The sequence below is a fragment of the Bactrocera oleae genome, chromosome 4 (genome assembly GCF_042242935.1).
Source record: "Bactrocera oleae isolate idBacOlea1 chromosome 4, idBacOlea1, whole genome shotgun sequence".
Taxonomy (NCBI): Eukaryota; Metazoa; Arthropoda; class Insecta; order Diptera; family Tephritidae; genus Bactrocera; species Bactrocera oleae.
In genome coordinates this window covers 68,797,117-68,813,188 of record NC_091538.1, presented here as the reverse complement: position 1 = coordinate 68,813,188, position 16,072 = coordinate 68,797,117, and the positions used below count along the sequence as shown (strand labels likewise).

General features: G+C 36.8%; 1 protein-coding gene across 6 annotated transcripts in view; it reads left to right on the top strand.

Moving 5' to 3' along the window:
- Positions 1–16,072, top strand: part of jbug (filamin-type immunoglobulin domains fbug) — a 79,858-nt gene that overhangs the window by 36,804 nt on the left and 26,982 nt on the right. For 4 of the 6 annotated variants that reach the window (XM_014230660.3, XM_036370152.2, XM_070108172.1 and 1 more), the window contains exons 3-9: positions 705–1,355; positions 1,417–1,722; positions 1,789–2,808; positions 3,202–3,576; positions 3,773–3,970; positions 4,534–4,985; positions 5,048–5,487. In XM_014230660.3, coding sequence (XP_014086135.2) covers positions 705–1,355; positions 1,417–1,722; positions 1,789–2,808; positions 3,202–3,576; positions 3,773–3,970; positions 4,534–4,985; positions 5,048–5,487 — 3,442 coding nt within the window. Of the gene's footprint in view, positions 1–704; positions 1,356–1,416; positions 1,723–1,788; positions 2,809–3,201; positions 3,577–3,772; positions 3,971–4,533; positions 4,986–5,047; positions 5,488–6,755; positions 6,845–14,243; positions 15,011–16,072 lie in introns of those variants that run through there. The other 2 variants (XM_014230656.3, XM_014230658.3) reach the window with 2 other exon arrangements.

Sequence of the window (16,072 nt, the reverse complement as noted above, 5' to 3'; positions counted from 1 at the left end):
TATGTGTGAATGTATGTACGTTAGTGTGTGTGTGTGTGTGTGTAATGTTTATTCAAATATGTTATTTACATAGACAACCGGTTATTTGTTTTACATTTCAAACGGAACTTCTTTGAGTGCACTCAATTAAGTAAATCATTTAGAAAAATTTTGCTCTTAAACTTTTGAGGATTGGGCAGAAATATTATTTTCATATATGGTATGTATTATTAAAGTGATTTTGAATCATATTGGATGTGTTCTTTTATATTGCCTCCTAGAAACTTTAAACAATACACCCTAAATGTAGGCAACATTTAATATACAAGTATGTTTCCGAATTTATAGATTATCCTACATGCTCTCTCTGCAAAGTCCTTATTGAAGTACTCTCAGATATAATTTCTTTATAGAGGCACTACCGACCAAGTTTTCAATAAGGCCAAACCAGTTATTATAATCTCTTAATCGCAGCAATACCTCCGATATTTTCCTATGAATGTACTGATTTAATTAAAGAGACGCTCTGTATATATAGAGTACAACGTTTTTCTTAGTGGATTGTAAATCTTGCTTCAATCATTCTGCAGCCACTATCTCAGTTAATTATAATAAATTGTAAAATATATGATGTTGATCGTTATAAAAAATCTCGCAGACTATCAATTGAAAAATCATCTTCTTTTTAATAACCTAACTTTCCATTTTTCTTCGGTCTTTCTTAGGTTATCGACTGGGCTAGCGACTTTTGTGACGGCACTTGCCTGTGTGCACTGGTCGAAAACCTGCAAACGCGTCCACTGAAGCCATCATGGAATCGTCGTCCAGCCAATCAACATCATTATCTAGAGAATGCGACCACGGCGTTGAACGCCATCGAAAAGGATCACATCAAACTCGTCAACATTGGCAATGTGGATATTGTAAATGGCAATGTGAAGCTCATTTTGGGTCTCATCTGGTCGCTGATTGTACGCTATCAAATTGGGCGTAGTAAGTTCCCGCCTAGGAAGCTCATGCTCGCCTGGTTACAAGCGGCGTTGCCTGAATGCAAAATCACCAATTTGACCACAGACTGGAATAGTGGTGTTAACCTCGCCGCATTGCTGGACTACTGTCAGCCAGGACTATTTCCACACTGGCGTTCGCTGGATCCCAAACAAAGTGTACAGAATTGTACGACGACCATGAATTTAGCACAAAGTGAATTCGTTGTGCCAAAAGTTTTGGAGCCCGCATATTTGGCTTCACCGTGGTTGGATGAATTGTCTGGCATGACATATTTATCGTATTTTATGAAACCTGGCGGACCGGGTTATAATGCTACATTGCGTTGGGTCAATACACAGGTCAAAGATTCTGTCAAAAACTTTACAGTAAGTAATTTTATAGGTTAACTACACAGTTTCTTTTAACATTTTATCTTCAACTTTGCAGACCGACTGGAATGATGGTCGTGTTATGTGTGAGATTATTAAAGGGCTCGGCGGTCCAGCGCCTGCACCTGAAAAACTCAGCACAGACCCTTTTCATTATGAGAATAACATAAGGAAAGCGGTTGAAGCTGGTCAGCGTCTAGGGGTTCAACCTATACTTACGGCCAAAGATATGGCTAACCCTGAAGTGGAGCATTTGGGTATAATGGCCTACGCCGCACATTTGCAGTGGGTGCCACCGCGACCACCACTGTCAGACATGATAAACGTATTGATGGAGAGTAATTCTGGTCGTGTCGGCGAACCGGTAAACTATCAAGAAATACCCAAGAAGTAAATACACCTTTGACCCTCTCTTGATTTTGTTTTACAGACGCATTTCCGCATCGATGTACTTTCACGCGAAATTAGCCTTAGTTCGGTGAAGGCGTTTATAGTGCCACCATCAGGTCAGCCACAGCCCGTGCGTCTCAATCCGCACGGCGAAGGTGTCTACATACCCGAAAAGTATGGCATGCATGAGATAGTCGTAGAGGTTGGCGAAGATAGTTTGGGTGGACATTTCTTCCGTGTGCTACCACGTTTTATACAAGTTGCACCTCCTGGCATGGCACCTTGTGCGCTTGGCAGTCTGGTCGAAGTATTGGTGAATGCCACTGGCGCACCAAAGACCGAAGATATTCTGGTCACTGCCGTCTCACCGACCGGCATCTCACATAATTGCCCATTGAAGAAGGTCGAGGAAGGACACAGTGCCATATTTAAACCAGACGAGGCAGGTATCTGGGAAATTGCCATCACCTATCAAGGACGACACATACAAGGTGGCCCGTTCACCTGTGCCGTCTTCGATGCTAGCGGTGTTTCGGTACATGGCTTAGACGGCGCTATGCCCTTGCGCGCACACTCCTTCGAGGTGGACGCACGTGGCGTTGGTGTCACTGGTGAACTACATGTAGATATTGTACACGATAAACATTCGCTGGTCTGTTCTGTTGAAAAGATAGTTGAAAATAAATATAGAGTCACATTCATGCCACGTCAAAATGGCAAATATCGCGTCTACGTCTATTTCAATGGTTACGACGTCAAGGGTTCACCATTTATTATGCGCGTCGGCACCAAAGGACGTTCGGGCAAAACGCGCAGCAGCCCATTACATGAGAGCAAACATCGCGCCGAGAGCCCCTCAATGCATTACACCTCAACCACGAACACCCGACACAATGACTATAGAAACACAACATCGGCGGCAACATCATCACTATCACGTCGTGACTTGCTGAATCACAACACTGCGGAACGACAAAGATCGTATTCACCGGCAATATCGCCAAAGATCGACACGCCTGACTATCGCACCACATCCAGCTACTACAAGAGAGAGAGCGAGGTAGGTAGCAAAGTGTGGAATGGAAATATTGACATATGCTTGGTATTGGTATAAAGTTCTAAAATCATACCGCGCGTCTCAGTTGGGTTATAAGTAGTAGCGTTTAATTACGATAGCTGCAGCCCAAAAGCCTTTCAGCTATGCATTTATTTATTTACTAACACCATACCGCTGTGATTAACCTCAAAATGTAAACAAAAAAAGTCTGCACACCGCTGCACACCGCCTTGCACCCTAGAACCGCTACTAAATCTAGAAACAAAATCAGTCAACACTAACCCAACACCGTTACTCGATTCCCCCTTCACATATATGTTGTGTTTTTTGTATCCTTACATTTAAACTTTCCCGCACACTCTACGCAAACCGCCCAACACCAAATTGTTTGTGTAGGATAAATTGGCAACTTCCCCACCACCACCACCAGCTCCCCAGCCTCCCTCACGTGAATACTACAACAATTCTCCCACTACCAAATACATCAACTCGGCCGATTTATACACGTTAAATACAGGACGTCGCGACTCAAGAGTTTCTTCGTCATCGTCCACGACCAAAAACGACTACTACTACGACAAAGAGAACGAACTATATCATCGGAAACGTGATGAACGCGAATTAAAGTTAGCACCACCGCGCGAAGATCGTTATGAAGATACACCGTCATCACACTACCAACAATCCCATTTCCAGCAACAGCAACAGAGCCATGTAGCCAGCGCACGGTCGGCAACAACATTTGCTTCGCGTCTCAGTCCGATACCTAGTGTAATTAAATAATTTGTTATTGCTGTTTTATTATATTGTTTTGCTCGTAACAAAATATATTTGTCTGTTTCAGTGTTGTATGTTTTTAACCTTGTTGTTATTGTTATTGTTATCGATTTCAAGTGCTCAATGAGCTGTCTATTTTTATAAGTAAATTTTTGCTAAACTTTTTGCTTTTACGCTGCACTTCCCACAGATACGCTCGAGTGAGGTACGCACCCACAGTCCATTGACAATCAAAACTTCAATTCCGTACGAATCCAATACGCGCACTTTGAACGCCAGTCCACGTCACACCTCTATTTCGCCGGTGCAACGCCATTCACCCAGCAACGCCTACATTTCGACAGCCACACATCGCATCGGGAGCCCAGTCACAACAACTTTGAACAAGGTGAGCAAGCAAAATTATTTGAATGGTTTTTGATAACCTCTACGATAAAGGACGTAAGTAATTGTTTAGAGCTGTAGATAGAAATCTTATTAAGCTTTATAGAGTTTATCGATCGTAATTCTTTTATTTCGGGCAGGAACTCGCGTATCCCAGTTCATTACATATATTTAAATGTCTTAAGACATGTCTCTACTCCAGAATCTCAAAATAAAGGAAAACAAGTATAACTTTAAGCTTACACTTCATACTCTTATTTTCCATAGAAGATAACTTCCACTCCTAACATAACCAAAAATAAGACTTTCCACTATAAAATGGTGTGGTTTAAATATTTCTTTTTGACGAGGTTGAGACCAATCCTTTCAGCAAGTTCTCTGCCGATTTACACCAAATATAGGACCAAACTCCCTCATTTCGCTTACTTTTTCCATAACGGGATAACCATCTTATCTTTATTGATTAATTTTTCTATGTACCAGATTCTATACTTTGAGGTTTTCTGAATTTATAGTAAATAACCAATTTATATTTATTATTATTATATTATTTTTATGTTTCTCTAGAACGGTCTAAATCGCTCCGATTACGAGACTTCTCGCACCGTTGAGAAATCTTCGACATACAAATCGACCTCTAACTATGTTGCCGATTCGAATATACGTGCCAGTCCTTCACTCTACACAACTGCCGAACGCCTACGACGTACCGCTTCTCCCGAACCGCGCATCGATCATTCTTCGAATGTGCGTGTGTCCTCGATCAAACCGGCAACGGCACGACGTGACAGCTGGGATGTCATCAATAAAACGAAACACATGCTTTCACATAATTCGCTTGAATCATTAGCAAATATGACAGAAAAGCAATTGAACACTGACCTCTCTTACAATCGTCCCGATATCGACCATGAGACACATCGTAATACACAATACAATAAATTTGCGCTGCAAGAGCAAAAGTATCACTCGGATCGGCGTGGTTCACGCGATTCTGTGGACGATGCTGAACGTTACAAGTGAGCTTCGTCACATAAAGTTTTCGGAAAAAGATTAAAAGTTATTTATTCAATATTTACAGACCCAGTGCCATTACAGTTAAATCACATTCAAATAATACTTACACCGACAAATCGGGTGGCTATACGAAGACAGTCAAGGAATCGAGTGAACATGTCGTTACTGAACGCAGCTCCGGTGGTGGTGTCAGTGGTGGTGGCACCGGTAACGGTCATTATGGCTATAGTTCCCTGTCGCGATTTCGCCCCATAGAGAATAGCGCTACTGGTGCCCGTGCTATACGCGTACAAGATATACCAAACGGTGCCATCGGACGTCCCGTGGAATTTGAGATTGATGGTTCGAAAGCCGGTTCTGGCAATTTAGAAATATTAGTCAATGGTGGACGCGTCACTTCTTCGGTGCGTTCACTAGGTGGCCAACGTTTCGTGGCTAGCTTTACGCCACACGAACCGGGCATACACACTGTACAGATCACTTTCAATGGAGAAACAGTGCCAGGTAAAACGAATATTCATGTCTATAATAGCTACTCATAAGCTGTATTAATTTTGAATATTTATAAATGTTTGTGAGCTTCAAAGAAATATTAAATAGAAACATAAAATGTTTTTCGATGTCTGCCATAATTAAAAAATATTATTTTATATAATTTGCTAGCTTATTTTTGATTTCAATGCCGAATTACTAACCTCCTTTATATTAAAGCCGAGCTTTAAAGCTTATTATCCAGCATATTTTCAAAGTTTCTATAGCCATGACACACACATTTGAAATAAGCTCAAAGTTTCTCAAACTTTCAGTTAGTCGCCTTCAAAACCGCACAGTTTTGAAAGCATGCGCTTCATTTGCGCGAAGTAAATTGTTTTGTTCTGTGGTAAATCGTTATTTATATTTATATGTTTGATCAAGTCTTGTAAGCGACTCTATATAGCAATATACATATTTATATAAACTACATTTAGTGCGTACGAGCTTCTAAGGACATAGCAAGCGATGAAATTGTACACAAAGCCAAAATTCACTGCTTAAATTTTGCCCAATACAGTGGCTCTAAAATATCATTAACGACTAAAAACAGTGTGCAGGAAAGACGTTTACACTTTCTCAAAAAATAATTTCTCTCTTTATGTCTTTAAAAATATTCTTAAATTTTTTTATTTTTATATTTTTAAAATAAATAAAATATTTATTTATTAGAAATTTTTTTATTTTTGTGATAATAATTTGTATTTTATATAACTTAATTACTAAAAAAAAAATTTTTTATTCATAATTTTTTCTTTTTCTTTTACATAACTTTGTTTTACCGAGTTTTATTTAATTTAATTTTTTATTTTGCTTGGTTTGTAATATATTTGTTAGTATATATTACTTTTTAAGCAACCTCGAATCAAACACTCTCTGAGCTGCGCTGAGCGTGCATACAATTCTGAGTATCTGAGCACAACAGAATTGCGATCTTTGCTTTCAAACTCATACGCTCACCTGTAGCTACGTGTCCCACACCAATGCTCATTCCATGCAACCGCTCTTCTGTTAGAGTTGCTAGCCCAAATTGAGAACTCAGGTGTTTTGCTTTTAAAAACAACAATATCATTTACCATACCTGTACACACACTCACAAGCACACACACAATACGAGCAACACTCACTACCTGTTTGCGTCTGCAGAGAACAAGTGATCACTTTGAACGCCACTCTGAGCTAGACTCTGAGCAACAGCAATGGCTTAAATACCCCAACTCAGCGACTGCCGACAGTCTTAGCTCGCGTTAGCAGCGTATCTGACACGTCTGCGGAGAAAATTCGAATAAGCAAAACTGCACATTAATTGGGGGAAAATAAGGAGAATAAAGTAAAAAAGAAACTATTGTACATAAATTACACAAACAAAATTCAAAGCCAATAGAGTCATTGAAAAGTTAACTATGCAAGTGTAAAATCCATTGAAAGAGCATAAATATTCAATTCAATGAAATCAAATTGAATAGAAATTCGCATTGTGAATCATTTCGACCAGAAATCACAAAGAATTGCAGATCTTGCAAAGAATGAAAAGTGAAATGTGTATAAATATCATGAGTTAGTGGAAAAAAATACGCAATTATTGCAAAATATCACTTCTTATAAAAATCTGTCAAACGGAAAGTGCTAAAACAACGAAATTTCTACGCGTTGTGTGAATGTGTGCGTGCATTCCACAGTCATGAGCCAATAACCGAAATGCCACTAAAGCGCAGTGGAATTGAAAAAAAAAGTTAAAATAGCAAAATATTCAAAATCGAATTGAAAATGATAATCCAACGCGACACATGTAGACAACTCGCCCATTTTCAATGGCCAAATATGCAAATGTTGCTGCTGTTGTTGCTATCGCGGCCGCTGTCATTTACTAGCGCTTTTTGCGCCGTCTAGCTAGCGGTCTGGCTTGCTGTCTGCTTGGCTGGCTGGTCGGTTACTTAGCCGACTCTTTGCCACTGCCAACGCTGCGCCTTGCTTTGCTGCTGCTGGAAAACCAGTTTAATGAACTTTTTCGTTTCGCGTCTTGTAGCGCCAATACGTTAATTTGTTGTTATGCTTTTGGTGCTTTTTTGTTTATTTTTTTAACTCTATTCTTCTAGCGTTATTGTTGTCGCCCAATTCAGCTCTGCTGCTGCGGCAAGGGTTTAACTTTTTGTTGGAATTCTTGCAGTTACAATTTATTCATTTTGAAATTGAAATGATTTTTTTTCATTTGACGATCTAGCGTAAGAGTTAAACAGCTTTAGATTCAGAAATTTCTTTTGGGAGAAATTAGTGTTAGAGTTAGTTGATTGACTTCCTTGTATAAAAATATTATGTGAAAAGAATAAATATGTATACCACAGGAAATACCATTTTGTATTTCTATTTCAAAGCCTTATGGAGAGATAATCTGAAAAAGGCCCTTACATACATGGCACTGAAATCAAAACACTGAATTTACTTTCTTATGGCCATTAATTTTTCAAGCATTATGTGAAGAAGTTATAATTAATCAATAATATTGGGGAAAGTTTTTCATAATACTAAGATTCACTTCAGAAATGAATGCATGGCCAGCCGATTAATACATAATTCTTAAAATTAGTTAAGCTCTCAAAGAAATTCAAATCCTTTATATGAGATGCCAATGCTAACATTGAATTTAAGGGGTCTGTAGTAGCCTAGCCTTTGAGAGACACGCTATGGGGTTTATGGCTATTGCAAGTTGGTTCATGAGATACCTCACTTAGAGTGACGCAAATTTGAATATTTTGGCGAAAAGAATTTCTTTTGTAAAATGTCCGATGCCAAATAGGGGCTGGATGAATGTTATCGTCGGTAAACATCGAAGATGATAAACGTCTAAAATGAGGCCGTTACGGACGAAAGCAGCAAAGAATAAATTTTCCCTGTTTTGATACAGTAAACAGGGTTTTTGCATGTTTTTATTTTCTAATTTCACTTTTTTCAAAAATTAGAAACCATTAAGCCCAATTTTCGAACAAAACTTGCAAGTCTGGCAATCACTTGTTTATGTTATCACAGCTTCTCTATAGACAAAATATTAGATTTTCATATAAGTTAATCAAACGTGACCCTATGACTGTGCAACTCAAAGTTACTGGTTTCTTATTTAGAAAATGATTTCAACATGGACTTTAAACACCTAAAATCCCCTTGCCTCACACACACTGCTTCCAAGCATTTATCTACAACTTCCCAAGTGTATCGCTACGCTAGACTAATTTTCTCATCCGCTATTTCTTTGTACTGTACTACAGCAGACACTTGCTTTCTGTGTGTACATAATAACTTTCAAGTGCGTTGTTGTTGCTTTTGTGTTCTGTGAACCGCACTCATTGATTATCATGTCACCTTTATCTTGTACAAAAACCAACAAACGCACATTGCTACAGACAAGTTTTTAACTTTTCCCTCGCAGACTCTTACTTACATTTCTCACGAGCGTCAGACCGAGCGCTTAACGTGCACTGCCAAGCGTTAAGAAAACACACTGACACACACGCACGCGCGCTTGCATCTCGGTTACGAAAGCTTTTATCACCTTAGAATTGTATCTGCCGAGATAGAAAACTATGGAAACTTCTGCCACACATTTCAACAAGAATAATAGATTTTCTCAGCGCTTTTTTGGTAGCGCGCGCCAACATTCTCACACACACATTCGCACGCCGAGTTATTTGCTATCGATGCGCTTAGCAATTTGTTCCGACCAAAAAGTTCGACGCATAGCTACAGCGGAAGCATCTAAATGTTGGCAATAAATCTGTGAAAATGACTAATTGTTGTTGCAGTTGCAGTTGCATTTGTTTGTTTTCTTACTTAAGCATACATTTGTTGTTGTTGTTCTACCTGTTGCATGTGCAGCATAACAACCAGCGTCTGACAATGGGTTCTTTTGTAAATTGCATTGAATTTGCTTTACCTTTTGTAACACTTCCTTCACTTCCTCGGCGTTTCCTTGCTTTGCTGTGTTTTTGCTTTTGTTCGAACAGAAAATTGCTAGTTGTTTTCCCAGCGCATTCGTGCTGTCATGGCGATGCACAATAAACATTTCCACAAACGTGTCTATGTGCATGTGTATGTGTCTGCGTGTGAATAAGACACTACAACTGTAGTCTCAGGAAGTGGGAATTGCCCATATTTAACATGCCTTTCTGGTGAATGTTTCAGTCAAAACAAGTGTATGTAGTGGTGTGTGTGTGTATGTATTGCTTGCGTGTTCTTATGTTGTTGTAAATTTCTCTTTTGTATTGCGGCATTTTTCGGAATTTCAGTGCTCCTTTCCTGGATTTCACACATTTTTCCTGTCGCATTTCTTCCCATTCCATTATTGCATATGTTTATATTTCGCCCTTTTCATGGCTTTCTCAATTGATTGTGAGACATTTTCATTGCAATTGTTTTTGCTTGAATTCCTTACGTTGTAATAAGCGAGTAATTTCTTAAACGGTATTTTTCTCGGTTCATTGGCAATTTAATAACACGCTAGTGAGCACTACAGCGAAGAAAAAAGTTAGTTAGTTTATTCTTGAAAAGAAAAATGCTTTCCAATCAACTTACGCCTGAGGAATAAAATATACTCCTCATGGTAACGGAATAGTTATAAATTCTATAGCCCTTCATTTTTGAAGCAAAATGTAACGAAGTTATAACCCATCAATAATTAATATTTCGATAACTTTTCAATTCCTCAAATTCACTTCGGATCTTAACCCATGGCCTAGCTGAAATACATTTTTACTAACTCCAACTTAGTTTCGTTCTCAAAGCTATCATATCCCTTAGATGGATATGAGGTGCCACTATGAACAAGGAATTTTTGTGGTTTGTAGTTAAACCGAGCCATCAAAAGCCAGGTATATAACCTTGATTCATGAGATTTACTACTTAGAGTGAGGAAAGGTTTGATATTTTAAACAAAAAAGAATAAAAAGATATTTCGAACATTTTTATTTATAAAAAATATCTTCTGTTACCACACTTATAAACTCTTTACGGTAGTATTTCTGCGGATTTATGAACATGAGCTATACATTTTAGTTTATTTTGTCAATTATATATAGGCTTGAGACTTACTTATGATTTTTATTAGATCATGGGGAACTCCGCAAATAATTCGTATCTGTTGTTTTAGAATTTGAAATATTTTCTTCTGTCGCTATTCCCTGACGCCTCTACTAAAAAAATTTCGCCACGAATGGGTTGCTTTTCAAATTTAGAGCTTCCTCCAAATGGATAAGACTTCGCCACTCTTCACTCACCCACATCATACAAGTACTTGAAGGGCTTGAGATTCAATATTTAAAAAGGCTTTACAGATATTTTTATCATAACCAATTTAACTGGGAAAAAGTTATATTTTCAAAAAGCAGTGGTATTTACATACATACAAGCCAATATTACTTCTTTTAATGAAAAACCTGAGACCAATCGTTATTGTACTTACTGAAAAGCCGTAAATATCGGATAGAGCGTCTCTTAAGTATAAAATATGAATACTTTTTGGAAAATTGTTGCTGTTGAAAAAACAGTCACTAGACGACTATAAGTCTAGATCATCATCGATTTCGATCATGCAGAAAATGTGTTGGAAAGGTTTAGAGATGGCCATAATAAAAGAATGGATCTAAAAATACTTTTTTAATAAATGATTATTCTAATCAGGGTTAGAAAATAATGTATTTGTTTTGGTTTCTTGATTTAACATTAATGTATTCATCTTGAAGTGTTTTTCTTTTGACTATCAAGATTCTCATTAAATGTGAAGATTTTTTGTCGATTTGGGTGTATTCCGGTTATAATGAACTGCATTCTTATTTGCATTGATTCAATCGGAAAATAGAGTTTAAATCATTATATCCAAAAAAATATATTCACCAACAAATTAAAAAAAATAACCTCATCTTATATTCAACCTCTTGCTGTAATCCATTAGTTTGAAAATTATTGTGTATTTCTCCTATTGATTAAAGTATTTATTGTGCATTTTCGGCTCGGTTCATTAAAAGAGTGCCAATGACACTAATTACCTACAAATGTGCAAGCAATGGTCTATTAATACAAAATGACGTCGGAGCGTTAAGTAGCAGCCACTGTTTAACAAATATTGTGTTGGCGAGGCAAGTCAAGTTCAAAGTCATTTGGGAGAAGGCTTAATGAGCAAACATTTTAAGTGGCTAAAGCAAAGTATTTATAAATGTAGAGGAAGTAATTAAGGAAGTAAAGACTGAAAGATATTATTAAAAAGGAATTATAATCGGATAGATAATAGGAGAATGCGTTAATTATGATCTTATAGATTGAATATTTCACGGGATGCAAACAAATTTTAAAATTTACAGTTACATTTCTATATTTGTCTTCACTTGTAAACAAGCTAAAGCATTAGAAGCTATAATACCCTTCACAGATGCATTTCTTATAGCATGAAAATTTATATCTTTTCGGAAATTGTAGCTTTGCCTTAGAAAGTATTCTAAGCGAAATTTCGTGTAGACATCATTTCAACTGAAAAAGTTTTTCATACAAGAAATTGATTTTGATCGGGCAGTTTGTTTGGCAACTATATAATATAGTAGTCCGATATCGGGGGTACCGACAAATAGTCAGCTTCTGACAAAGGAAAGGGCATGCGCAAAATTTCAGATTGATATCTCAAAAATTGAACTTCACAGTGCTGTCTCTTTTCACCAAATTACAGTTAAATGAATCTAACAGTGGTTCCCAAATTTTAAATGCTTTCTTCTTATTCTTTTTGATGCTTAAAACTAAGATGCAGATACTTATAATCAAATTTCAAATTAGAGTAAACAATTTTTCACACATTTTTTTAACAATTCAGTTAGTTGCCACACAATAAATTAAATAATAACCATCGCTAAACACTCGCAACCAATAATCCATACACATATGGTATTTGCATATGAATTTGCCTTTAAATCCCTTGGCTATAAGTGCCACTCGTCTTTTCAATGCGCACATATCACTTTTGCATTTTGCATGAGACTCTAAAGCTCAAGTCATCTCTGTACAAGCTCCTCACACGCTGTTGTGCTCGCGACATTCCTTCGCCCATCGAATTGGCGCCTATGATAGCTGTATCTCGCTGAACTTGCTTGACACATATCGCAGAATATTTTGTGTGCGAGTTTCACTGCTGCGACACAACAGCTACGCGACAACGATAAAAGCAAACAAATGACTTGTAAATATTGGCACACATTTTCACATTCCAGCCAAGTTCGGCGGCCCCTTACCCACGTAGTACGTACGCTGTGAGCAAACTTTGGCATTCCCTACGCAGCAGCTTGATTGGCAAAACACGTCGGCAAACTTTGACTGAATGCAAAATACACACACATGACTGTAAAAAAGAGTACACAAAAAGCAGTGAAACTGTATTTTGATGACTGCTTTATTTTATAGAAATTGTTGGCGTGAGGGATGAAAAAAAAAAGTGTATGTAAGGTACGTACATTAAAGTGCGTCTTTTAGGTCTTTTACGTTGCATAAATACAAAAGTGTTTGTGTGCTTACCCGTTGTACCTGTTGTTGAATAGCTGTTAGGTATTTTTATCGCCCGCCAGCCGGTTTTCAATAGTGCTCCACGCACTAAGCGAAAAGCGAAAAAATTAAAAAAAAATGCGCAGAGACACAACGACAAACGTGCGCGCATGCGCAAAGGTCCATTAAGCGGGTAAGGCTGGTTGGCACAGCCAGATGGAAAACAAAAAGCGGCAACTTTGCAAAATGCTCGTGTAAAAAATCGAAAATGTTGAATGAAAAAGTGAAAAGGCGCAGCTGCAACAAATGGGAGATGCGAAGTAATGAAGTGAAGTGAACTTTTGACCCAAAAATCAAAGTTTAAAGCTATATGAGATAAAAAAGAATTAATTAAATTAATACCAAAGAAAATCGAATAAGTTTCATTAAAAAGAAAGATAAAAAAGAATTAAATAAATTAATACCTAAGAAAATCGAATAAGTTTCATTAAAAAAATTATATGAAAAATACAAGAATATAAAAACTTAAACAAATTAATTTTCGAAAAAAAGGCATAACAACGAATAATAATAAAAAAAAAAATGTTAATTAAAATATTTTCGAATTACTACAAGCTTACAAATATACACATACATAATATAAACAATACTTAACCTCATGGAAAGTATTTGCATTATTTGCTAAAAAATTGTGTTCGCGTGCTTTAAAAATAATCGTATTATTAAAAAATAATACAAAACAAATAGTTTTATTTGATTAAATAAATTTTTTTTATAATAATTTGGTTTCAACCTCGATTCGTGATATTAAAATATTTAAAAACCGAAAAAGTGTGATTTAATAAAAATTAGTGTCAACTGAAATTTTTTTAAAACAAACTAGTTTTTTTTAATGAGTAAAATATTTTTTAGGAAATATTTTTAATAAAATACAATTATTGTAAAAATAAAAATTTGGGTTTTGTTTCGAAGAAACAAATTGGTTATTTTTTTAATGAATAAAATATGTTTTTAATGAAATACAAATATTTTAAAAATAAAAATTTGGTTTTTGATATAATTTTACGCGTACGATTCGTAATATTCAAAAAATCAAAAAAACAAAAAAAGTGTGAAATAATAAAAATTAAAATATTTTTTTAATAAAATAAATTTTTAACGAAATAATTTTTTATCAAAAAAAATAAAATATTTTTTAAATAAAAATTTGGTTTTTGTTGAAGTTTTCAGCCTACGATTTAATCACAAAGTATTTCTTTTCAATATATTGTATAATGTTATAAAATATATGAATTAAATAATAATATTAAAGTTCTATATGCAAAATAAAGCAATAAAAGGAAATCAAAAAACAAATCGCGCCAAACAACGCTAACGTCGTGATTTGATACAAAAGAAAATTCCACAACAGCACATTGAGTCACACGCGCAGGTGCACAAGCACTCAGTACGCCGCATAAACGAAAAAAACAAAAACGAATTGCGAAATCAGTGGAGCAGTCGCGTTCTTGCACTGTCACTGCCAACAGACAACGCCACAATCACCGCCACTACCGCACACTACCCAACAGCGACGCTATCACACCAACAGCCAGCACCACCAGTCGCCAAACAACACCAGCTAACGCACGTCTTCAATTGCCGCTTCTTCTGCTGGCAACCGCATTTTCCTTATCGACGTCAATAAATTCCAGCACCGTTGTTATTGTCGCAAGTGGCACACGTAACCGCTGTCGCCGGCGCACGAAACCAGCAATCGCAACAAAAGCATAAGCACGCATACGAAAAGAAGATAATAACAACAACAACAAGCAAGCAAGAAAGAATTCGCGACAACACAATCACTGTCGTTGCTGTTGTTGTTGTTGTGGCATAATATCCGGAAATTCTGGTCACCGAAATATCAATACAATTCAAAACTAGCCGCTTAACTGCGCTCTCGAACATAAAATTCCGTCGCTACAATTATCAGCTACGCCAGTGGAGAGAGGTGAGATTTGCGGCATGACTACAGCATACTACTTGCCACACATGCACATTTACCATATGTTTAACGCTTATTTTATAAATATTTTCCGGTTTTGGTAAGAGTTTGATCGCCTTACGGCATATCCAATTAAATAAGTTGTTGTTATGCGGCAACAATATAGTATAATATTTTGAGATACATACAAACGCAACATGTTGCATAAACTGTGATAGCTCGCATGCAACTTCGAAGCTTTCTGCTGTGGCATGCCACATGAATGATTTGCTGCTTTTCCTTACATTTTACGACTTCTTTGAGAGCTTAACAATAGAATTTATGCGTTTGCTTTGGACGCTTGAAACGTTCTTTGTTACTGTAACAGTAATTGCTTTCATCGTTAATGGTAGATACTGCTACAGTGTTGACAGTGCATTGTGAGCTAACAATTGTGAGTAGCATTCGCTTATCAACTCCAATTACGAGTATTTCTAATGGTTAACGATCATACTCAACTACACTCTTATATATTTATATTCTGATGTCTATATGTGTGTATGTATGTCGTAAAAAATTTTTTATACCTTAAACCAAAAGGAAACGTGTGTGACCCTATAATATATAATTGTATATTATATAAAAATGAATACATTTTTTAGATCGGACCTTTTTTAATGAATTCACGCACAATTTCCGAGTTTTTTTCGTTCACTACATCTTTTGGCCGGCCCGTACGTTCGTCGTCTTCCAAGTCCGCCCGTCCCTCTTGAAAACGTTTAAACCACTCGTGAATACGGCTACGGGATAGACAATCATCGCCATAAACTTGTTTCATCATTTGATGAGTTTTGGTAAAAGTTTTACCAAGTTTAAAAACAAACTTAATGTTGGCTCTTTAGTCGATGCTCATTTTCCGACCGACACTACAAATGTAATGTCACATGTAGCGCGATATCAGCTGTTATACAAGTCAGCTGTTATATAAGTTTTATACAACAACACTGAAGAATACACAATTGAGGGATAAGAATTTCAGACAGATGGCGCCACTAGAAGCCGCGTTGTTTAAAAAGTCCTGGAACGTTT